This window comes from Chiloscyllium punctatum, chromosome 46 (assembly GCF_047496795.1).
Source record: "Chiloscyllium punctatum isolate Juve2018m chromosome 46, sChiPun1.3, whole genome shotgun sequence".
NCBI classification, from domain to species: domain Eukaryota; kingdom Metazoa; phylum Chordata; class Chondrichthyes; order Orectolobiformes; family Hemiscylliidae; genus Chiloscyllium; species Chiloscyllium punctatum.
In genome coordinates, this window is record NC_092784.1 from 57,346,745 (window position 1) to 57,370,790 (window position 24,046).

The following is a 24,046-nucleotide window of genomic DNA, read 5'->3' on the forward strand; positions in this document are numbered from 1 at the left end:
CCAGGCTAGCTACCGAAGACCACTTGGGTAAACAGCTTGAGAAGCCTTGGGTTTTATGAATGCAGCCTGACAGGGTGTGGCCAGCTCTCATTGATCAGGATTATCTGAGTAGCATCAGCAGCTGTTGGGGTCAGAACAGAGTCGGGAGCTTCAGTGAATGTCTCCTGGCTGCTACTCTCTCTGAATTTTCTCTTGATGTTTTTCTTCCTCCTGGATGGGAGAACTGTATGTGAGAATCTATGTCTGAATTTGCCTTTTTGCCAAGGGGCATGTTTATGGGATGTTACTATATTCGAACAGTTCATAAGTAATAGTTACGGCATCTATTATTCTATAAAGTTTTCCAATAGAGTTGTTATTCTAAGTTCCTTTTTCTTTGGTTGTATTTTAACTGCATTGTTTAAAGAAATGGTGTTGTGCTTCACATTGAGTTATTTGACCATCACATCACATCGGGAACAGACACTTTATATTTACCTTTTAAAATAAGAATAAGTTAGGGTCTAGGCTACCATGGTAAAATATTTAGAGGCGGTCTGCTCTAGTCCATAACACTCCTGATGCTCTGTGGTTAGCACTGCTGCCTCACAGCACTAGGGTCCCAGGTTCGATCCCAGCCTCGGGTGACTGTCTGTGTGAAGTTTGTACATTCTCCCCGTGTCCACATGGGTTTACTCCCGGTGCTCCGGTTTCCACCCACAGTCCAAAGATGTGTAGGTCAGGTGAATTGGCCGTTCAAAATTGCCCATAATGTTAGCTGCATTAGTCAGGGAGGAAATGGGTCTGGGTGGGTTACTCTTTGGAGGGTCAGTGTGGACTGGTTGGGCCTGTTTCCGCACTGTAGGGAATCTAATCTAATCTAAATTGAGAAGAAGCAACAAACAGGGGATGTGGATGGCGTTGATGTGTCTGAGTGAGGTGCATGATGGTCCCTTTGTTAACGCTCAACTTGGCCAATAAGGAAGGATAGTCTGCATTGTTGATCAGGTTAATATGAGGTTTTCAGGTTTGAATGCAGCTTTCAATGACAAGCTTTACCCCCAATTAGGCTCCTGACTTCAACATCTCTCACAAAATGTGATGCTCAGTCACATTTGAAACCGTCGCAACCACATTCTTGTGCGATGTTGCAGGGTGCAGTGGTGGTCTAGGTGGGGAATGACCTCGGACTTACCTGCTGGGACAGTGAGGTGAAGAGCCGAGATTGTTCATGGATTTAATTTGGACAGAGTGAGTGAGGGCTGCAGATGCTAGAGATCAGAGTCGACAGTGCGGTGCTGGAAAAGCACTGCGGGTCAGGCAGCATCCGAGGAGCAGGAGAATCAATGTTTCCGGCAAAAGCCCTTCATCAGGAATCATTTAATTTGGACTGGTCACCCTACCCTCCCAGTCGGAAGGCCCAGTGTTTGTTTTTTTCCTTCTGCCTGACTCCTTCCCTCGGTGATTAAGATTCTCGAGTCGAACTTCCAGCAGCAGGGAAAGTACAGAGTTTCTTGCACCCCTCCAGCAGCACCCCTCACTTCCCTGGAGATGTGGACTCTCTGGGTGAAATAGTGCAGTTTCTATTGGAGCCCAGCCCTGGGGTCTGTGTCTTGCTGGGTCTTACTGGAAGGTGGACTTCCTGTTGGAACGAAGGCAACTGCATTTATAAAGCACCTTTCTCAACGTGAGGACTAGCACCCCAACACCCCAATGTGCTCTGTCGCTGAATAATTACTTCTGGAAGGGTGGTTGCTGTTGAAGGAAAAGCGGCAGCCTGTTGGTGCAAAGTGAGCTCCCACGACCAGCAGCGACGTAGTGACTGGTGACGTTGGTTGAGGATTAAGTGTCAACTCCCCCCATTCTCCTCGCAGGCCTGGGATCCTGTATGTCTTGGTCTGTGCGGGGAGATGTTAGACATCTCGTCCAACATAGTTCCTCTGGCACTATCGCACAGTCCTGTACTTTTGAGGGGGTTGGTTGAGGTGCCAGTCTACATTGGATGCTCAGGTCAATGCAGTGAGATTGGACGACACTGAGACCAGGGTGCTGGTGCCTGGGCCAGGATCCATCCCCGGATTAAGGGTAGTCTCTGCAGCATCCCCAGCCTGTCGCTGGACCTGCCTCAAACTGGTGTTTGAGATTTTGCTGCAGCTGCAGTCTGCCCCCTCAGTATTTCACACACATCAGCCTGTGTAGCTACATTTTGTTCCCATGCTATGAGTTGATGCTCCGAGCCCCCCAGCTGTTGTGGGCAGATGTGGAGAGTTGCCCGTAGGGAAATTCGGAAGGAAGGAGAAATCCTTATGGCAGCCGCTCAGGGAAGTACTGTGGCTCGATAGAGCCCTGGGTGTCTCCCTATCCCTCAGCATCACTCGCTCTGTAATCCCACAGTCCGCCGCTTTCCAGTGACCCCTGCTGGATAAAGCAGCAAATGCCAGGCGAGGCCAGTCGGTGGTCTTCATTGCAATGCCCCACGCTGTCAGATAGCAAGTCAACCTCTTAGCTGCTACTGGAACATTGTTCACAGAATTGCTGACTGTGGGCCGAGCTCAGCCTGAACCCTGGAGAAGGGTTGTATTGTAGAATTAAAGATTATAAGTCATGCAGATGTTGTGAGTTGCCAGTTATTGCATTAGGGTAACACTTCTTAATTCCCAATCTTCCCCTTCATCCGACTGACTCTTTAGTATTCTACTCCAGGAAAGAATGTTCTTGTTTCTTTCCTTTTAAAGTTCAGTTGTCAGTTCAATACAAATGTCATCAGAATTGTTTTTTAACAGGGTCCTGCAGGTGCACAGGGTCCAGTCGGATATCCTGGGGTTCGAGGTGTCAAGGTAAGAAGGTTGCAGAAAAATGTAGTGCGTAAGGGATGTGGGCATGCAATCTATGATTGTGTCTGTGTGCGCGCGCACACGTGCGTGTGTGCCTGTGTGCGCGTGCACACGTGCGTGTGTGTCTGTGTGTGTGCGCACACATGCGTGTGTGTCTGTTTGTGTCTGTGTGTGTGCGCACACGTGCGTGTGTGTCTGTGTGTGTCTGTGTGTGTGCGCACACGTGCATGTGTGTCTGTTTGTGTCTGTGTGTTTGCATGTAAATGTGCATGTCCCTGAGTAGATGGGTGTGTGTGTATGTCCATTCGATTTTGTGTCTGTATGTGTGTGTCTTTGCTAGTAAGTGTGTCAATGTTAACGGTTCACAGGTTGGAATGAAATAAGTTGGCCAGTGCAGTGTTTGTCAGGTAATTCAGGTTATTAAAACATCCATTGTTCTATGTGGCACTGAGTTTACATTAATTTACCGCAATAGGTTTCTGCCTATAAAATGTATCTGAAACCTTCAAAGAAAACTCTCTCTTCAACTTGCGGAATGTTTAGTTCCTAGCCTCTGATTGGATGTAACTGAGTAAAACGTTTGTGATGATACCGAAAAACCCACACACAGAGATACACATACAGACCCTCACCCTCACCCTCACCCGCACCTGCAGACACTCACTGAGACACACACAGGCACACCATGAGAGAGAGAGAGAGAGAGAGAGAGACACACACACACACAAACACACAGGCACAGATATACACATGCACACACAGATACACACAGACACACACACACACAAACACACAGGCACAGATATACACACGCACACACACACACACAAATACACAGGCACAGATATACACACGCGAACACACACACACACCCCTGCACACACACACACAAACACACAGGCACAGATATACACACGCACACACAGATACACATACACACACACACACACACACAAACACAAACACAAACACACAGGCACAGATATACACACGCACACACACACACACACCTGACTGTGGGCCACACACACAGACATACACACACAAACACAAATACACAGGCACAGATATACACACGCACACACACACACACACACACCTGACGTGGGCCACACACACAAACACATACACACACACACACACACACACACACACACACACACACACACACCTGACTGTGGGCTGTGACCTGAGAAACCACTGACTGGGAGTTAATTCAGGCACCTGTCCTGTTTGATGCTTCTCTAACCTGCATTACCCTCTCTCGGCAGGGTGCTGATGGAGTCAGAGGACTGAAGGGACACAAGGGGGAGAAGGTGAGGAAAAACTCTACTGCAATAAAACAAAATACTGCAGATCCTGGGCGCCTGAAGCAAAAACAGACAGCGCTGGAGGAACTCAGCAAGTCTGGCACCCTCTGAGGAGGGAGGAGCAGAATAAACTCTTCAACTCCAAAATGAGCCTTCTGAGTTTCTCCTGCACTGTCTGCTTTTAGTTTAGGAAAGCCCCACACAGTGTAACTTGCAGCTAAAGATGCTAACCCTCCAGACTGGTCCTGGAGCTTCCAATCATTCTCTACAGCACCATTGACAAAAGGGAAAAACACAGATTGTAAGGGTTAGACAAACCTTTCAGTCTATTTTACATTTTTTGCTTCAATTTCTCACATATTTTTAGTTTGCTAGTTCCAAAATGGAGATATTTTATATAAGTGTTTAATCTTTCGCCCTCTGGGACAATTGCCATCACTTGTGAACTAATCAGCGCTCTCCTCTCAGGCAGTGGTTTTCCCCTTCATTTGGTATTCTTGCAATGTGTCCTGATGCGGGCAAGATGCAAAGCTTTGACAAAATGTGTATTTTTCACTGATACTCAAATTCTTCTGTTCCAAATGACTATTAGTTATAAAGATATTGTAATTTAGGGAACAGGCTCGTTAATGGACGAGAGTGGAGGCTGCATTCTGGGGCGGTGATGGCCAAGTGGTATTATCGCTAGATTGTTCATCCAGAGACCCAGGTAGTGTTCTGGAGATCTGGGTTTGAATCTCACTGTAGCACATGGTGGAATTTGAAGTGAATAAGCATCTTGAAATAGCAGTCTAAAGTTGACCATGAAACCATTTGCTAATTTTCATGAAAAATCCATCTGGTTCACTAATGTCCTTTAGGAAAGGAAAGTGCCATCCTTACCTGGTCTGGCCTACGTGGGACTCCAGACCCACAGCAATGCGGTTGACTTCTAACTGCCCTCTGGGCAATAAATGCTGGGCCTCGTAAATGAATTAAAACAAGTCAGGGTGGCTGAATATGTTCCACCCTGTGTTCCTACTTTGGGAAGTGTAAAGGAGCTGCCATTGAAGTGTCCTCACTGTCTCTGAGTCAGGAGCATATCAAAGTCACTGAGGTGGATCTTACAGGGAGCCTCCAATAGGGGCTTTCTGGTGCTCCCTTGGGCCTGGATGGTGCATGAGCGAATCCAGGCCACAATCTGTGGTGAATCCACTTTGTGGTGCACCATCTCCTCTTGCTCCAGCAAGGGTAAAGTACTTTACTGACCTCCTTGCAGCGTTAATGCATTAGATTCCCTGTTTTGTCATGTTTGAGTGTGTAGCTAGAGACATTGCTCATTTATTTAATCATCAATGTTTGACTTTTGTGTTTCATTAAAGGGCGAAGATGGATTCCCTGGTTATAAAGGTGACATGGGACCTAAAGGGGACAGGGTAAGTTAAATGTGAGCGTGGTCGGGTTAACGAGCCCAAATCTAACGGAGCAACTTGTTCAGTGGCATCTCTATGGTTTTACTTGCCTTTACTCTCTTTTAGACAGTCTCCTTCTTAACCTTCACACTCCTGCTCTTGTGGAATGACTATGCTAGTATTGTACGTGTGTTTGTTGGTGCCTGTCTGTCTCTCTTTCTTTCTCTCTATCTCTCCCTGTCTTATTTGGCCCATCTCCCTTTCTCTGTCGCTCTCTATCTTTGTTTCTTTCTTTCTCTCCTTACTCTCCTTTCTCTCTTTCTCTCTCTCTCTCTCTCTCTCTCTCTCTCTTTCTTTTTCCACCTGGTGGTGGGAATCAGTGCCGTTGATGCCTTCCAGCCTCTCTGCAGCTGAATTGTATCAGGCCCCTGCCTACACGATCTGACAGAAGGGGGCCATTCTACCCAATCTGCCAGAACTAACCCTTTATAAAAGAGCGTTCCAATTGACCCCACTCCCACGTGAGCTTCCCCTGTTGGGGGAGGGGAACGTTTTCACAATCTTCACTGACTAATCTTCCTCTTGTCAACAACTGATGAAGCTTGGCACACACTCGTCACCAGAGGATTATGAAGAAAGCTGAGGATTTTGATAACCATTAAACTGTGCCTCCTTCAGGGAGAGATGAGCTGTTTGTACATAATGCCTCACTGATTCCCAATTTCCCTTGTCATGTTTTGCAGTGATTGCATTGCTCTGTAGTGCTATTTGTTTCACCTGAAACAAAATCTCGCCTTCTGCTTCCCCTTTGGCCTTCAACACCTCCAGTCAATGACACCCCTCGTGAGTCCTTCAGAGCACGCCCAGAGTCTGTCTTGTCTTCCGTTACTCACTGCATCACTTCCTCTGTTTCTTTCTGACCTGACCACAACCTCCCCCCACTCCTCCCACCCCAACACGTCTCCCGACCCGCGGTATGATACAGCCTTGACTAATCCATTTTCAGTACACTAGCTTGATTCCAGGGATGAAGGTAGGTGGACTGGGCCCGTGCCCATTGGAGCTTAGAAGAAGGAGTGATGATCTTATTGGAACGTATGGTCTGGTGAATGCTGAGAGGATGGTTCCTTTACCTTGGAGGGGAATATGGAAACAAGGAACACTGTTCCCGAATCAGGTGTTGCCTGGTTGGTTGGCTCAGTGTTTGGTCGGTTGGTTTGTAATGCAGTCTGAAACGTGGGTCTGGCTCCCACACCAGCTGAGGTTACCATGAAAGACTCTCCTTCTTATCCTCACCCCGCTGTCCAGATTAAGCTCACCACCCGTTGTCTCTCTCCTTCTGTCTAATGACAGAGCAGCTTTATGCTCTGGCAGGACAATGGATAAAGAGAGTTTTTTTTAACTCCTCTCTTAGAAAGTGGTTAATCTTTGATATGTCTTTCCCTGTGGAGGCTTAGACATTGAATATATTCAGAATGAAGTCAGGAGAGGAACAGGTGGGAGAGTAGGATAGAGGGTACAATCCGACCATCCAAGATGTGGGTGACATTGTGGCTCGCTGGTTAGCACTGCTGCCTCACAGTGCCAGGGACCTGGGTTTGATTCCACCCTTGGGTGACAATCTGTGTGGAGTTTGCACATTCTCCTCGTGTCTGTGTGGGTTTCCTCCCACAGTCCAAAGGTATGCAGGTTAGGGTGGATTGGCCATGCTAAATTGCCCACAGTGCACAGGCTAGGGTGGATTGGCCATGCTAACTTGCCCATAGTGCACAGGTTAGGGTGCATTGGCCATGTTAAATTGCCCACAGTGCCCAGGTTAGGGTGGATTGGCCATGCTAAATTGCCCACAGTGCCCAGGTTAGGGTGGATTGGCCATGCTAAATTGCCCACAGTGCCCAGGTTAGGGTGGATTGGCCATGCTAAATTACCCTGTAATGTCCAGGGATATGCAGGCTAGGTGGGTTAGCCATGGGAAATGCAGAGTTACAGGGATGGGATGCCCTTCAGAGGGTTGGTGTGGACTTGATGGGCCGAATGGCCTGTAGGGATGCATGGTACAGCAGGATTGAAGTGGATTGTGCACCTTTCCCGGATTCTAGTGGAGCCTCACTGTCAATGGAATGTTGAAGTCAGTGTCTGTTGAAATCCGAATGCAAGTTTTTGCTGTCGAAGATCAGTGTGTCATCACTCTCGCTGGTACTGTCCGCACACTGGGATGGGCTTCCAAGGAATTGAAGATGGGGTTTGTTTTCCAATGGTGCGGGGTGGGAGGTGGGTGGGGGTGGTGGGGCAAGTTGCCATTGACCGTTTAATCCCACCAGCTTATTCTGAATTCTTCATCTTGGAAGAGGATGGCCTGTTTCAATGGCTTGCTAAACACTGGACGTATCTGCTAGGACGTAGACTCAAACTAGGGAGATAGGGTTGGGAAGACACAAGGTACACAAATCATTATTCAATTTCCACCACCAGGAAGAAAGGAAACACCCGGGTGGCCAGTGACAAGCAGTGCCCTTCACATCAAAGGGCAATGCTGTGTGATCAAACAGTGAAGGGCAGGGGTTAAATCAAAATAGTATTCGAGGGGAAAATAATGCACTCCACTCCTTGCGGCGCCCACCTCTCCCTGAACAACTCCAGGGTGTTGGTGGACATCGTGTGCTCCTTCTCCAGAGACACCCGGGCTCTAACGTAACCAGAAAAGGGGTAGGCAGTCCACGACTCCGTCCACGGCCCACTGCCTGGACCTGTTTATGGCCCAGGAGCAGACCCATGAGGAGGTCTTCAGACCTGCCCTCCCCCCTCCGTACCGGGTGCCCGGAGATCAGGAGCGTGGGACTGAAGTGCAACCAAAAACAGAGAAGGTTGTCCCCTTTTATTTATTTTTTTTTTTTTTCTCCTTTTTTTTCTTTTTTTTTTAAAGACACCCGGGCTTGAATCCCCTGTTTTTTTTTTTATATTTAACCCCCACACTACCGCCTAAGTGCGGTAGTGCTTATTTTTTCCCCCAGCACCCATGGTGTGTGTGTGCAGGTGTGAGACACAGTGAAAGACACAAAGTGTACGAATCTTTATTCAATTTCCACCACCAGGAAGATATGAATAACACCCAAGTGGCCAGTGACAAGCACTGCCCTTCAAACCACAGGGCAATGCTGTGTGAGCAAAACAGTGAAGGGGAGGGTAGGGACTAAATCAAAATAGAGTTGGAGGGGGAAATGATGCACTCCACTCCCTGCGGCGCCCACCTCTCCCTGAACAACTCCAGGGTGTCGGTGGACACCGCGTGCTCCTTCTCCAAGGACACCCGGGCTCTAACGTAACCCCGGAAGAGGGGCAGGCAGTCGGCCCTAACGACCCCCTCCACGGCCCGCTGCCTGGACCTGTTGATGGCCAGTTTGGCCAGGTCCAGGAGCAGACCCACGAGGAGGTCCTCGGACCTGCCCTCCCTCCTCCGTACCGGGTGCCCGAAGATCAGGAGCGTGGGACTGAAGTGCAACCAAAAACAGAGAAGGTTGTCCCCTTTTAAAAGGTCAGCCCGGACTCCCTGATTGGACCAGGTTAAAAGCCCCAATTAGGAAACTCCTGTTCTATGAGGTCCAGCTAGCTGACCTCATGATAATTACGACAGAGCGATCATTACACAAACGTAACTTTGAATTTAACGCAGAAAACCTCAGCGAGTGTGGCGTGAAACTGAGTTGGTATTTCAATCGACAGCCCATTGTCTGAATTGGTCACCCCTATGGTGCTGTGTGTGGAAGCTTGCTGTGCAGGAATTGGCTGCTTTTGTTTCCCTACATTGCAGCAGTGACAACTCTTTGAAGATGCTTCTTTGGTTGTGAAGGGATTATGGGGGTGTCCCGTGGCGCTACAGAAGTGAAAACCTGGTTTCCTGTTAACCAACAGGTGTGCAGCTGTATGGGTCCAGCAGGGATATGCTGCCACCTTGTGGAGAGTGCTCTGCTCAGCAGAAGGTATAAGGTCCTGGTGATCGATCCTAATGTGATAATGTGAACTAATTTGCTGTTTTTCTCCTTGGCCGCAGGGTGAAGCTGGTTTATTGGGCCATCGGGGTGAAGATGGTCTAGAAGGAATCAAGGGTCAGATGGGTCCGATTGGCGAGGCCGGTCCCAACGGGCCATCTGGTGAAAAGGTCAGCTCCTGCCTCTTGGGTTCTGAGTATTGGTTTGTGTCCTGGAGACCCCTACATTCAGGAGAAGCAACAGTATCCCTGCCACCCACCCCCTTAGCTCTCTCCAACAAGTGAGCTCCCAACTGAGTCGCTCTCTCAATCTCTCTCTCTCTCTCTCTCTCTCTCTCTCTCTCCCTCTCTTTCTCTGTCTCATTCTCACTTTTTATCTCTCTCTCTATCTCTCCCTCTATATCTCTCTATCTCTTTTTCTCTTTCTCTGTCTCATTCTCACTTTTTATCTCTCTCTCTATCTCTCCCTCTATATCTCTCTATCTCTTTTTCTCTTTCTCTATCTCATTCTCACTTTTTATCTTGCTCTCTCTCCCCCTCTATGTCTATCCTTCTTTCTCTCTCTCTCTATCTCTCTCTTTCTATTTCTCTATTTTGCTCTCTCTCTACATTTCTCCCTCTATATCTATCCCTCTCTCTCTTTCTCTATCTCATTCTCACTTTTTATTTCGCCGTCTCTCCCCCTGTATGTCTATCTCTCTTTCTCTCTCTCTCTCTGTTTCCCGCTCTCATCCCCTTTCTCTCTCTCTCTCCTTCCATCTCTCTCTCTTTCCATCTTCTTCTCACTTTCTAACTCAGTCTCTCTCTCTCTCCCCTCTATATCATCCTCTTTAATCTATCCCTCTACCCCACTCTCTCTCTCTATCTCTCTCTGTTTCCCTCTCTCTATCTCTCTTTCTACATATCTCTCTCTCTCTCTCTCTCTTTCTGTGTTTCCCTCTCTCTCATGCTCTCTCTCGCTCTCTCTCTCTCTCTATCTCTCTCAGCCTGGTAATATGTTGAGCCATCGAGAATTTAGCAGGCTTCCCTCTGCTGGCCCTCAGTGTCAGGAAGAGGGCTGGAGCTCTGGGAGGGAAGTGTTGCCAAGGTCCAGCTTTTTAATGGAAGCGCTGCTGAACTTGTGTGACAGAGACCTTGCCCTGAATCCCACAGTTCAGCTTCTGTTTCAAACTCAGACAGAGAAAATAGGAGCAAGAATGGACCATTTGGTCATTTGAGTCTGCTCAGCCATTCATGATCACCCAACCCAGTCTCCTCTTCCCACTTTCTCCCCATACCCTTTGATTCCTCCACCCCAAGAAATACATCCGACTCCTTCTTGAAAGCATTTGAGTTTTGGCCTCAGTGTCTGAGAGTTCCACCCCTCTCTGGGTGACAGGGAAGACTAGAATTTGAAGTGATCACTACAATACTCCTCCTGGACTGATTGAGACCCTTGTGCAAGAGTTAGGTTTACCTCAGGAACGGGAGAGCTTTTCAGTGTTGGAGCGAAAAGCCACATTCTGACTCAAGCTCTGAGTGTTGGTGCTTAGCTATTGCCAGTTCCTTCTCCAGACACCCCCACTGTTGCTCTCCAGCTCTCTCTCTCGGGCCCTGTTCACTCATGATTAGAGACTCCTTAGCTGTAGCTGGGAACTGGACATGGAGGTGGAAGGCTGGTGTGTGCAGGGAACACGGGGCAATGAATGGTTTGCGTATGTGCTCCCCAAGCCGTCTCCCTCACACCCCCATTTTAACACTTAGCCCGACCTCAGAGTGAAAAATTGGAGGAGGTCAACCAGCGAGTTACAAGGGAAGGGTGGGATCTCGAAAGCACAATGGAGACAGTGCTCATTTCTCAGGTTCTGTTGGTGTCCGTGATCGTCCGGAGTAAGCTGTGCGGCAGGCACAAAGACAATGGCGCACCGTTGAAGGGCCAGTCCCGGGGACTGTGAAAACTGCACCCCATTCCTAGCTCAGAGTTCATGATGGGCTCACGACTCGGGTGGCGCAGTGGCCCAGGTTAGCACTGTTGCCTCACAGGGCCCTGGGCTCGATTCCAGCCTCAGGAAGTACCAGCCTGTGTGGAGTTTGTACATTCTCCCCGTGTCTGTGTGGGTTTCCTCCGGGTGCTCCAGTTTCCTCCCACAATCCAAAGATGTGCTGGTCAGGTGAATTGGCCATGGGTAATTTGCCCATGGTGTTCAGGGATGTGCAGGTTAGGTGCATTAATCGGGAGTAAATGTAGAGCAATAGGGTAGGGGAATGGGGCTCGGTGGGTTACTCTTCAGAGGGTTGGGTGGGCTTGTTGGGCCGAACGGCATGTTTTCACGCTATAGGGATTGTACCATTCTATGATAGACCGCCCGTGTCACAAATCACAGGCTGGGAAGCTCTGTGTGAAATGTTCTGTGAGACCCAGTTTCTGGTGAGCAGTTGTGAAAAACTCGATCCTTGGACTGTTTGAGTTTGACTCATTGACCTGGTGAGCTCAGGGAAGATCCCATGGAGAATGAGAACTCGTACAGTAAGCTGGTCCTGTCGTCATGGGGACCCGTGTGTGCTGTATCCTGACCACTGAGATGTTGGTTGTTGCAAACTGACCTGAGAAAGCGATCTTGTGTTGCACAGCTCGTTAACAAAGGCCAGTTGTCCTGGCAACAGGAACAAGGTGTAAAAGACCACCATGACTAACAAAGCTCAAGCAGATTTACCCAGCCACCCAACACCTGGAGGAAGAACATCTCATCTTCTACCTCGGGACCCTCCAACCACATGGCATCAATGTGGATTTCACCAGTTTCCTCATTTCCCCTCCCCCTCCACCTTATTCCAGATCCAACCCTCCAACTCAGCACTGCCCTCTTGAACTGTCCCACCTATCCAGTCCACCCTTCTCTCCGACCTATCACCATCACCGCCCCCCCCCCCACCTCCATCTACCTATGGCACTCTCAGTTATCTTCTCCCCAGCCCCATTCCCCCTCCCATGTATCTCTCAGCCCCCGTGGGCCTCTAAACATTCCTGACGAAGACATTGATGCTCCTGCTCCTCGGATACTGCCTGACCTGCTGTGCTTTTCCAGCCCCACACTCTCGACTGTATCTGCAGTCCTCGCTTTCTCCCAGATTTACCCCCCAGTCAGGGTAGGATTTTCCTGTGGGTTTCCCGGCTTCCGAAACTTGGCCTATTGTGAGCATTAGTAAGCTGAACTGCAACTGTCACATGTGAGTGGGTAGCCTGCTCCCTCGTCTGGGTAAATGGCCTTGGGCAGAGAGAGAGATTAGATTAGATTCCCTACAGTGTGGAAACAGGCCCTTCGGCCCAACAAGTCCACACTGACCCTCCAAAGAGTAACTCACGCAGATCCATTTCCCTCTGACTAATGCGCCTAACACTATGGGCAATTTAGCGTGGCTAATTCTCCTGGCCTGCACATCTTTGGATTGTGGAAGGAAACCGGAGCAAACCCACGCAAACACGGGGAGAATGTGCAAACTCCACACAGACAGTTATCCAAGGCTGAGTCTCTGGTGCTGTGAGGCAGCAGTGATAACCACAGAGCCACTGTGAGTGAGAGAGAGAGAGACTTAGGATTACCTGACAACTGAAAATTCCTCTCCCTCACCTTATGATGCCAGTAATTGAGATGTGGGGGGCAAAGAAGATTACCTGACCGAGTCACAACGTTCCTATATCCCGTGATAAATTAGTCATTGGCTGGTTGACCCAATGAAAGCAGCAACAACAGTTTGCAATGATATAGCTCCTTCACTGTCATTAAACATGCCAATGCAATTCACAAAAGCATCATCCGCAAAATTTGACATCGAGTCACGTGAGGACGGACGAGTAAGCGAAAGCTTGATCACAGAGCTAGGTTCTAAAGCACAGTTTAAGGAAGGAAGGTGAGAGAGAGAGAGAGGTGAAAGAGGCAAGTGGTCTAAGGAGGGTGTTGTACAACTTGGGAGCCAGGCACCTGAAGGCAAAGCCACCAGGGGTGGAGGGATTATTCTCTGAGATGTACAAGAAGGTCGTAGGGCTGGAGGGGGTTACAGAGATAAGGAGGATATCTTTACAGGAGAATTTTTTAAAAACAGAGTTAAGAATATTAAAGATGTCTTTAAAAAGCAGATAATCTGACAGAATGGTCTTGTCATCAAGGGACAGAAGAAGTAATCAGTGAGCTGGAGGCAAGTGAGGATGGTTTTCTCATCTGTTAATAGGAGCTGTGGATCTCCGATTGCTTTCTATGCCTTGCCTTGACAGGATAGTGTGATTGCTTTTCAGGTGTGAGACTGCAGGGCAGTCTGTTAGAAAATTGAAAGAATTTGGCTTGTTACAGGAACTCGATTGTTTGGTGTTTGGAGTCTGAACTGTGGGCGCTTTTCGTAATGTGTCAGAAAGCCGATGGAGCTTTTATTGGAAGGAGAAGGTGGCTGACTGTGACTTAAACGCCTTCAGTTAAGCTGGGAGACAAACACAATGATTTATTTAGCCACCACTTTCTGACACCCACTGGAGTCCAATAGAGAGGGGCTTCCCCAATTACACACTGCCCATTCAGGGCATCAATAGCAAGCTGCTCCTGCACTCCCCTCCCCCACCCAACTGCCTTACCTCCTGGGAGCACTAACCTCTTGTTGGCATCGATTCTCTAAGTCCCTGCAAAGATAACAAGTCTATATTATGTTTCTATGCCTCTTGTCTCACTCTGGGGATGTGTCCAACTCCTGCTGAGATGTATCCTGGGCAGAGGAAAAAAATATTTATATGGATCACTCCAATCTCGAGTTATTAATGTCCCCTATCTGTTTCCGAGTCTGTTGGAGTTTATCTCCAATAAAGGGTGGCTCAGTTGTTAGCGCTGCTGCCTCACAGCACCAGGGTCCCAGGTTCAATTCCAGCCTCAGGCGACTGTCTGTGTGGAGTTTGCACATTCTCCCCGTGTCTGCGTGGATTTCCTCCGGGTGCTCCGATTTCCTCCCACAGTCCAAAGATGTGCAGGTCAGGTGAATTAGACATGCTAACTTGCCCATTGCGTTAGATGCATTCATCAGGGATAAATGTAGGGAAATGGCTCTGGTGGGTTACTCTTCAGAGGCTCAGTATGGACTTGTTGGGCCGAAGGGCCTGTTTCCACACTGTATGGTGTTTAATCTACTAGTTACTCTGAGGTGGGAGGGATGGGTGTGTGAAAGTAAATTGTTGGAACTCTTCTTATCATTTTATTATGATGTGGAGGTGACTGGTCAGGTGAAGGACCATCATTCCAAAAGCTTGTTGATTTCAAATAAACCTGTGGAACTATAACCTGGTATCGGATGATTTGTGACCTTATCTTTTTATTGTCAGACTTGCATCACCAAGTAATGTCCCCAAAATGCAGAGCACCCAAAAATGGTTGGTGATAGCCAGATAATGAATGGAGCACTTTCATAAGTGCAAGGAATTATGGGTACTCCAGCTGCCATTGTTGATTGATCATCCCATCAGTCAGGAACTTGGGGAAGTGAATGATTGGGGGCAGGAGGCTATGTAACCTCCTAGATAGGTGACAGAAGCTTGATTTTAAAGCAAAACATCTGAGAGAAGGAAACCTAGGGAGGGAGTTCCAGAGTTGAGGATCTGGACATCCGAATTCACTGTTGCCCTGAGTGAAGCTGTGGGAATTTGGGTAGGGGTGTGGCTGCATTTAAAAAAAAAAATCAGAATGGAAGAAACACTGAGATCATCAAGGGTTTATGATAACGGAAAGTGCTGAAGAAACTCAGTAGATCTGGCATCATCAGTGAAACAGGGTTAAGGTTTTGAGTTCGATATAACTCTTCAGCAGAATTGAAAAAGGGTCACTATGGGCAGAGAGGGAGGAGAAGGACGTGGAATGGGTGATGCCAAAGACCAAATGGTTGCCAATGGTAGTGAAGGGATAATAGAGTTGTGCAAAGAGTGGAAATGAGAGTAGGAATAGGAGAGAAATGGTTCATCTGTTGAAGCTTGTCTGACTCCAGGATGTTACAATGAGAGGAAAGAGAGGCGTGGATGACTCTAAAAGCAAGGATGAAAATTCTAATAATGGAGGTGCCCTCATGGATGAAAGAGCTCAGGGTACTGGCAATGCGTTTATAATTAACAGTTGGCCAGAAGATTGCATCCCACATTACCAAATAAAGTAAACGTTGGAAATGTTTCATTATTTTAACAAGCTGTAATGCGTATTAAATAATCACAATTGATTTTTGAAAAACTCTTTTCTGAACAACAGGGAGCTCTCGGTGTTCCTGGCCTACCTGGATACCCAGGAAGAAAAGGTCCAAAGGTGAGTTAAGGGGGGGGGGGTTAAAGTTCAAAGTTCAAGGTTCGTCACATCAACATCCTGAGTTAACTTGTGAGAATAGGATGTAGAAAATGGTATTAATTTGTTTCCCTCATTTTTAGGAGGTTTAGAGAAAGGTCACAGTTCATCTTGAATTCAAAAATTCTGCGAATGTTGACCTAAAATGTTTAGTTCACTTCATTCTCGGGATGTGTGCCTCACCGATCAGGTCAGCATTTGTTGCCCATCTGAATAATAAACTGCAGTCTTTAATGGCAACCATTGGTGTGTCAGATCATTGTAAATCCACATCTGCATGTGACTCCTGACCCACAGCAGTGTGGCCCAACAAAATATTGAGTTATCAAAAAGGTAGCTCATCCTGACCTTCTGAAGGGCAGTTAGGGATAGCAGGCAGGAAATGGTCACTCAGACAGCAGGCAAAGTAGGAGAGATATTTTCAACTAAGACAAGTGTAGGGATATGAAGATGAGATCAAAGGGAATACATTTGGGATCCTCCAGCAAAGGGCTAGCACAGGAATGATGGGCTGCTTGGCCTCCTCCATGCACACCATCAATAAAAGCTGAAAGGTTTGCTGTGAACACATAATCTTCCCTTCTCTGTACCTCCAGATATAGTAATGGTGGGGAAGGAAGGTTTAATTGTAACATTGTCAGTCCAATGTTCAACTTTTTATTTTGGTGGAATTTATGTTTCTAAGAAATGTCCTTACTTCCTTGCCAGGGTTCCACAGGATTCGCAGGACCTCCGGGTCTGAGTGGAGAGAAAGGCAGAAGAGTAAGTGTGTCTCTGTCCATCATTGTCTGTCTATTCTCCTTAGAACAGTGGCTCCTGAATGTCCTGGAAATGAGGAATTCTATAGTCCTTACCCAGCTGGGGCTGTATACGGTTTCAAGCCCACAGCTAATGTACGTGATTCTGGCCGAGCTGGTCACTCAGCTGTTTAGAAAGTTGCTAACCACCGTTGACACAAAGAACAATAGAGTGGTGCAGTGTGTTAAACAGCGGATTAAAGATTGGATAGATAGAATCCAGCTTCCAGTCAAAGTTTCAATCCAACTCCCACATCACAAAACTCCCACACACTTGTTCCCCATGTTTATACACCCACATCCCACTCACTTATCCCTGAATGAACATACAACCATCATCTGTTCTCTCACTTGGTCTCCGGCATCCCTGCCATAGAATTGTACAGTGCATAAGAGGCCCTTTGGCCCATCCAGTCTGTACTGACAAAAATATACAGTCAGACCTTACTGTATGGTAATGAAGTACAGTTGTATTGAACAGAAAACAGTGATTGTAATCTGCAGATACTGTTCTTGGACAGTTGTTTGGCAATAAAATCTTTTCAGTAACATCTATACCAGCCAATGTTGTTGCAACAGAGCAGGTCCTCTGGATTGTTGAAGCACAGCTATCTTCTGACCCAAATCGATCTGCCAATCCCAATGTAATAATGAAGCCTTTCTTTCAATTGCCTAATAGGGTAGAGCCGGGCCGCCTGGAGTCCGTGGACAGCGAGGACCCACTGTGAGTGTTCCTCTTCGTTACAAAAAAAAGAACTGTTTTATCAACGAAGAAATTCTGGAAGATTTCAGAATGCTATCTCATGAGCATTCTATGTCTGTTCTCTCATTCTCTCATTCTCTTCTTCTCTACCTTCCTCAATCTCCCTCTGATTCTCTCTCTCTTCCCCTTGTCTTTCTGTCTTTCCCACCTCCTTTCTCTGTACTTCTTTAATTTCACTAATGCTATCTCCATCTTTTCCCCCTTTCTATATCCCTCTCTCTTCCCTAACCTAACTCTCTCTTCCACCTCCTTCCTCTGACTTTGTCCCTTTCTGTATCTCTCTCTCTCACTAATTTCTCAGACTCTCTCTCCCTTTCTCTCTTGTCTTTCCTTCTCTCTCTTTCTTTCTCTTCCTTCCTTCCGTCATCTCTCTTCTTTTTTCTCTTTTATTTATTTCCTCTCTCCCATTGCCTCTCACTCTTGCTTCATTCTCTCTCTCGCCCTTTCTCATTTTTTCCCCTCACCAACTCATGACCTTTCCACCTCCCCATCTACCTCTCTAACACACACTCTCTCTCTCTACATATATATATATCCCTGTCATAACTTATTTATTATTACACTTCATAAAATATTACTGGGAGGCTTGAGCTTCCCATCCAACTGAGCACTTTCCAATCAGTGAGGTACTTGGGGAAGTTTAGGCACAGCAGTAGATCTCTGCACAGCAAGACCCCACACCCAGCAAATGATGAGAAAATCTATTTTAAGACATTGTGAGATGAAAATTGGCCTGCACGTCCCCTACTTATCTTTAAACTAGTGCCATGGAATCCTTTGTATTGAACTAATGGAGGCAGAAGGGTCCTGAGTCTAACATCTGATCTGAAAGATGTATCTGTGATAGTGCAGCACACTCTCAGTACTATGCAGGGCGTACTCAAATCTCGAGAGTACGACTTGAACTCTCAAAGTGTTCACTTGAAGCTGCCCACTGAGCCATTGTCCAAGCTCCACCCATTGTGAAAACCGAGGGAGTGATTCTTTTGGATGGGCATGGAGCTAGATTGAGTTGAAATGTTAAGGTCACCACCCAGAGGTGCTCAAATGGGTCAAATGGGGGCCAGTAGCACCTCACTATTCCTGGGAGAGGGGGAGGAAATGGGATTCATCAGAAAGGCAGCTAAGAAAAGTTGATGTGAAGTATAATTTCTGCTTTGTATCATTAGGGTGAGCGAGGTGAGAGAGGGCACAGAGGATCCCCTGGCAAGTCTGGCCCAAAGGTAAGCTGTCACAATGAGCCTGCGTATCTGTTGAATAAAGTGGGCACTAAAATATATCTCTGCATCTGTTTACATCAAAGTGAAGAGCAGTAACAATGGATAAAGCATCCCACTTGATTGGCAACACAATCCACAAATGTCCATTCCCTCCACCATTGACGCTCAGTAGCAGCAGTGCATACCATCTACAAGATGCACTGCAGAAACTAATCAAAGAACCTCAGACAGCACCTTCCAAACCCAAGCCCACTTCCATCTAGAAGAACAAGGACAGCAGATACATGGGAACACCACCCCCCGCAAGTTCCTCTCCAAGCCACTCGCCATCCTGACTTGGAAACATCGCTGTTTCTTCAATGTCACTGGGTCAAAATCCAGGAATTCCCTCCCAAAGGGAATTGTGGGTTATCCTGTGGCACAGCAGTGGTTCAAGAAGGCAGCTCACCCCCACCTTCTCAAGGAGCAACTAAGGATGGACCATAAAATGCTGCGCCCAGCCAGTGACACCCACATCCCGTGAATGAGTTTTTTGTCCACCACTGTGAAAAGAATCCTGTTTTGGATGGAGCCACCCTTTGTGATAGCAGTGTCTAAGTTGGTAAAATGCAATGTAACAGGACTTGACCAGCTAATATCCAGTTGGACATTAACGTAACAGAGACTGCCCCAGTTGTTGAGTTCCACCTTTGGAGTTTTTCCATTTCACCCATTTCTCAGAAGCAAGGTTTCAAAATCCGTCCTTGACACAAAGGGCATCATTGTCAAGGAGGGCATTTATTGCCTATCCCGAAAATCCCACGAACCACTGAGCTCCAGGTGGTATGGGCACTTCTTTAGAGGGATTTTGACAGTGAGGGAATTACCAAATGGTGCCAACTCAGGATGGTGTGCGTGGCTTGGATGGGAACTGGCAACTGGTAGTGCTCCCAAGTACTTGTAAACATAGAAGCTAGGAACAGGAGAAGGCCATTTGGCCCTTTTTATCCATCTTGCTTGGAGAGGTTGCATGCTCAGAAATTACTGTTGAAGGAGCATGTTGGAATCTGTGTGAAATTAATAATGGCTGCCTCATGTGGAATATTGTTGAGCTGCAACAATAATTGCAAAGGGTATTGATTTACCTCTTGTTCGGCATTGTTATAGAGTAATAGAGACCTGCAACACCAACCATAATGATGTAGGTTACATTCAAAGTTTGGTAGAAGATTTGTAGCTCGGGTGCTCATTGTTGTGGTTCTGTTCGCCGAGCTGGGAATTTGTCTTGCAAACGTTTCGTCCCCTGTCTAGGTAACATCCTCAGTGCTTGGGAGCCTCCTGTGAAGCGCTTCTGTGCTGTTTCCTCCGGCATTTATAGTGGCTATAAATGGCTCCCAAGCACTGAGGATGTTACCTAGACAGGGGACGAAACGTTTGCAAGACAAATTCCCAGCTCGGCGAACAGAACCACAACAATGTAGGTTACATGGTTAATGAAAATGGGACAAGTTATATTTTCACGATGTAAATGCGTGTTAGTTAATGAAGTCTTTCATTAAGTTTATTTTGCTGAAATAAGGCACACCTTGTCCAAGCTTTGCTCTCATCTGGACAATTCTCAAGAATGGCAATGTCAGGGGAACCCAACATTTATACATGACATTCTCTGGTTTATTTCTCAGGGCAATGACTTGATCAATCAGATTCGACCTGCCTTGTTTAAATTTTAAACAAAGGTCAGCAGTCAACTGCCAGTTATCTTTAACTGGTGCCTCAACCAACCAAAGTCCACTTGCTAACCAGTCTCTTCTCACACAGTATAAATTTTGTTTACTCTTCATGTGGGTATTCCTGCAAAATATCAATGCAAGAGGAAAGCCTTTGACAATGTGTCTCATTTCACAAGTACTCTGGTTCTGCTCTCCCAAAAAGCTGTAAGGTTATTTCATAAATGTTAGTGTTTGGGAATGAAGTTCAGGAGACCCCTGTTTGTCTTGATGATGTGATGGGCCTGGCAATGGGAAGGGAGTGGGCTGTTTTGGGGGGAGTGTGGTACACGTTTGCAGTTTCCTAACCTTGTGGAAATGTGGCACCGAGAGTCCCTGGTTTTGATGCCAGAAGCTGATTGTCCACTAGACATGTGATCACAAGACAGGTTGGCCACATTTTTGAGACTGAGCCCATGGTAGTCTGAAGCCGGCTGTTTAAACTGGCCGAGAAGTGGCTGAGCACAACTCTTTCTCTTCTCTCCTCCCCTTGTTGAAATCCCTGTTTCTTGCACTTGACCCTTCCCCAAAGTGATGCTGACCTGGACTTGGTGCCAACCTGGGGTTGGGAGTGTGAAGGACCTATTTTTCCTGTCGATGTTAAGCCCTGGCACATTTCTCAGGGCAGTGACACAATTAATTGGGGCGGCACGGTGGCTCGGTGGTTAGTACGGCTGCCTCACAGCACCAGGTCCCCTGTTCGATTCCAGTCTCAGGGTGACTGTCCATGTGGAGTTTGCACGTTCTCCCCGTGTCTGTGTGGGTTTCCTCCGGTTTCCTCCCACAGTCCAAAGATGTGCAGACCAGGTGAATTGACCATGCTAAATTGCCCATAGTGTTAGGTGCATTAGTCAGAGGGATATGGGTCTGGGTGGGTTACTCTTCAGAGGGTTGGTGTGGACTGGTTGGGTCGAAGGGCCTGTTTCCACACTGTAGGGAATCTAATCTAATCAACATCAACCTGTCTACCTTTGCTGCTCGTGACCTCTTTTGCTCTTCTGCAGGGAAATGCTGGCAACGATGGCCCACAAGGCGCCCCAGGGGAGAAGGTAAGACTTTGACTGTCAAGGCATGCCCCTTGGAATTTGTTGGGATCCTGTACATGACTCTGGATTCCATATTATAAAAAAGGTCAAGGAGGGACTGGAGATGACTTGTACCAAGAGATCATAACTATCGGAGAAAATAACGAGGTTGGGGCTCTTTACTCTGAGAAATAGAAGTCACAGAGCGTGCTACTGCTTGATGTCTTTAAAATTAAGTAAGAGTTTGGCTGTAGAGACGATTCTAATTGGTGTGGCAACTAGGGTTAGGAGCAATTGTTGTCTGTAAGAATGTAGGAGGAACAGGGCGGTGGTAGGAATACAGGGCTTACTTTCCTGAGCGTAATTGAATAAATTGACAAATTTTGAGGGAAATCAAGAAAGCCGCACACAGGAGAAAGGGATAGATGGTTATGTTGATTGGGATGAAATGATGAGGATAGGGAGGAGGGCTCAGGTAAAGTGTAAATATTGGTACGCACTGGTCGGGATGGGTTCCCTGTTTCTGTAACTTCTGCCGAACTCTAACTACTCTTCCTGAACTGGGTTTTACAGGCACACACATCTCTCCCGCTACAAAGCAGCAAGTCGGCACTTTGCGACTGTGGAAGTGTTTATTAGCCTTCTCCCTCAATGCAGTGTGGTCAGTCGGATTAGATAGGGCACTTGGAAACAAATGTTATCCTCAGGAAAGCTGATTGGTGAAAGGAGCTCCTGCACCCAACCTTTACTCAGTCTAACATCTATTTGTGGATTGAGACATTGCAGCGTGAAATTCCTAACCCAACCACATCTGAGGCTGAATATTTATTTATAGGTACAAGTAAAGACACCATAGTCTTACCAGACCCCAGGCTGACTCTCACATTAGAGGGAGAGAGTTAACTGGTGGTGGTTTAACCAGTGGGTCACCAGTTCAAGTGAAACCCTACTTCATGCATTTATAATTAAACATAACACATCAGCAATTAAAAATAGAATGTACTCAGTCAGAATTGGTCAATCAGACAATATTCATGGCTCCCTCATTTGCAATTCCCAAGGATGGTTTACCACTTTTAAAAAGTATTCTATAAATTTATATCCCCTTGTACAATGTCCCATGTAATGACATAGAGGGTTTGGACCTAAGCATTTAGAGATGGTTCCTTAATACTTCTCAACCAGCTAGACTGACCATGATTGGAATCACAGTAAGTAATCTGAATCCTTCCAAGTGTGGAAGCAGGCCATTTGGCCTATCGAGCCCACACTGACCCTCCGTAGAGCATCCCATCCTGACTCCCCCTCTACACCCTATGCTTTTCCCATGGCTGATCCACCTAACCTGGACACTATGGGCAATTTAGCATGAGCTGCTTATGTTAAAGTCACTTTTAACCATTAACAAGAGATTGCCATTTAGTTTGAGTTACCCTGAGGGGCTAGCAATGATTCAGGTACAAATGATTGAATGTCAATTTCTCGTACAAACCCTTCGGTGAAGAACAATAGAAAGCATTATATGCAATGTGTTAGAGGCATAGGAATATAAATGAGGTTAAACTTGTACTGGAGAGTTGCGTCTGTTCAGAAGATAAGTATTTTCCCCTAGTTTGTGACCAGCTTCAACCCGCCTAAAGTTCAGGCCTTCAGAATAAATACACAGAGCCACTTTCTCAGGCTCAGCCTCTCCTCTGTTTAACTTGGCAGAAGCTCTGAGAGCATATTGGGAGAACAAAAGCCAAGGATGTCCCCCCCCCCCCCCCCCCGAGGTCAGAGGAGTCCTTCTTCTGTGGACTTTGGCAGTTTGTTTGCATCCCCAGCAGGCCGCTGTTACACTAGCTCAGACTCACTGATGTGAGACAGACCTCAGTAAAGGAACCCACCTTCCCTTCCTCATGGCTTCACGCTGCGGTCAAGAATGACGGGGAGTCGGGGGGGGGGGATGGGGAGGTGGGAGCTGGTGTCTGAGCAGAGCGTGTGACAGCCACGAAGACTCATGAGCTGGGGACACCCATGAAGCAGACGGGTAGGGGAGGATGGAACAGGTCGTGGGAGGTACAAGGAGAGTTGCCTGACTTTGGAGAAATAATTCAGGAGGAGTCAGCCTGCTTTTGTCTCTCCGCAGAGCTGGGTATCCGATTGCAACACAGATCTGGCCTGGCAACCATTGTGAAGAAAAAGTCTTTTGTCTTTGGAAAAGTCAGAAATGGTGAACCGAAAGAGACATTTCCGTAAAGTCCTCACCCCAAACCAATAGAAATAATCCATACAGGATTTAAAGTTAGGTCAATAGAAAGGAAAGGTTTGTTGTTGAATGAGTGGATTCCATTTCAACTTATTTTAGCTCAACAGCAGCATCAAGAATCTGACTTGGCTCTTTGCTGCAAAATAGCAGAGTGAGTTGGTCAGCATGTCCTGTTACTCAAGTTCTGAGACACCTTGTATTTCCAGGGTGCTACATGTACAAAGTCAGGCGTGTATACTATGCACAGATATTATCATGTGGGACTTTGTCATACAGTTACAAAATAGAATATGAGTTGTAATGAAAGAGCTCTTTTTCCCTGATTTAAGTGTGTAAGACAAGGGCTGTAGTCTCACGATAAGGAACCAATCATTTACAACTGAGATAAAATGGAACTTTTTGGCTCAAAAGACC

The 24,046-nt window shown here is 47.0% G+C and overlaps 1 protein-coding gene across 2 annotated transcripts in view; it reads left to right on the plus strand.

Annotated features, from left to right (window-relative positions):
- The window catches only part of LOC140468141 (uncharacterized), a 318,469-nt gene that overhangs the window by 199,604 nt on the left and 94,819 nt on the right, over positions 1-24,046 (plus strand). For both annotated transcript variants that reach the window (XM_072564343.1, XM_072564344.1), the window contains 9 exons: positions 2,763-2,816; positions 4,085-4,129; positions 5,485-5,538; positions 9,563-9,670; positions 15,745-15,798; positions 16,543-16,596; positions 17,311-17,355; positions 18,564-18,617; positions 21,364-21,408. In XM_072564343.1, coding sequence (XP_072420444.1) covers positions 2,763-2,816; positions 4,085-4,129; positions 5,485-5,538; positions 9,563-9,670; positions 15,745-15,798; positions 16,543-16,596; positions 17,311-17,355; positions 18,564-18,617; positions 21,364-21,408 — 513 coding nt within the window. The remainder of the gene's footprint in view (positions 1-2,762; positions 2,817-4,084; positions 4,130-5,484; positions 5,539-9,562; positions 9,671-15,744; positions 15,799-16,542; positions 16,597-17,310; positions 17,356-18,563; positions 18,618-21,363; positions 21,409-24,046) is intronic.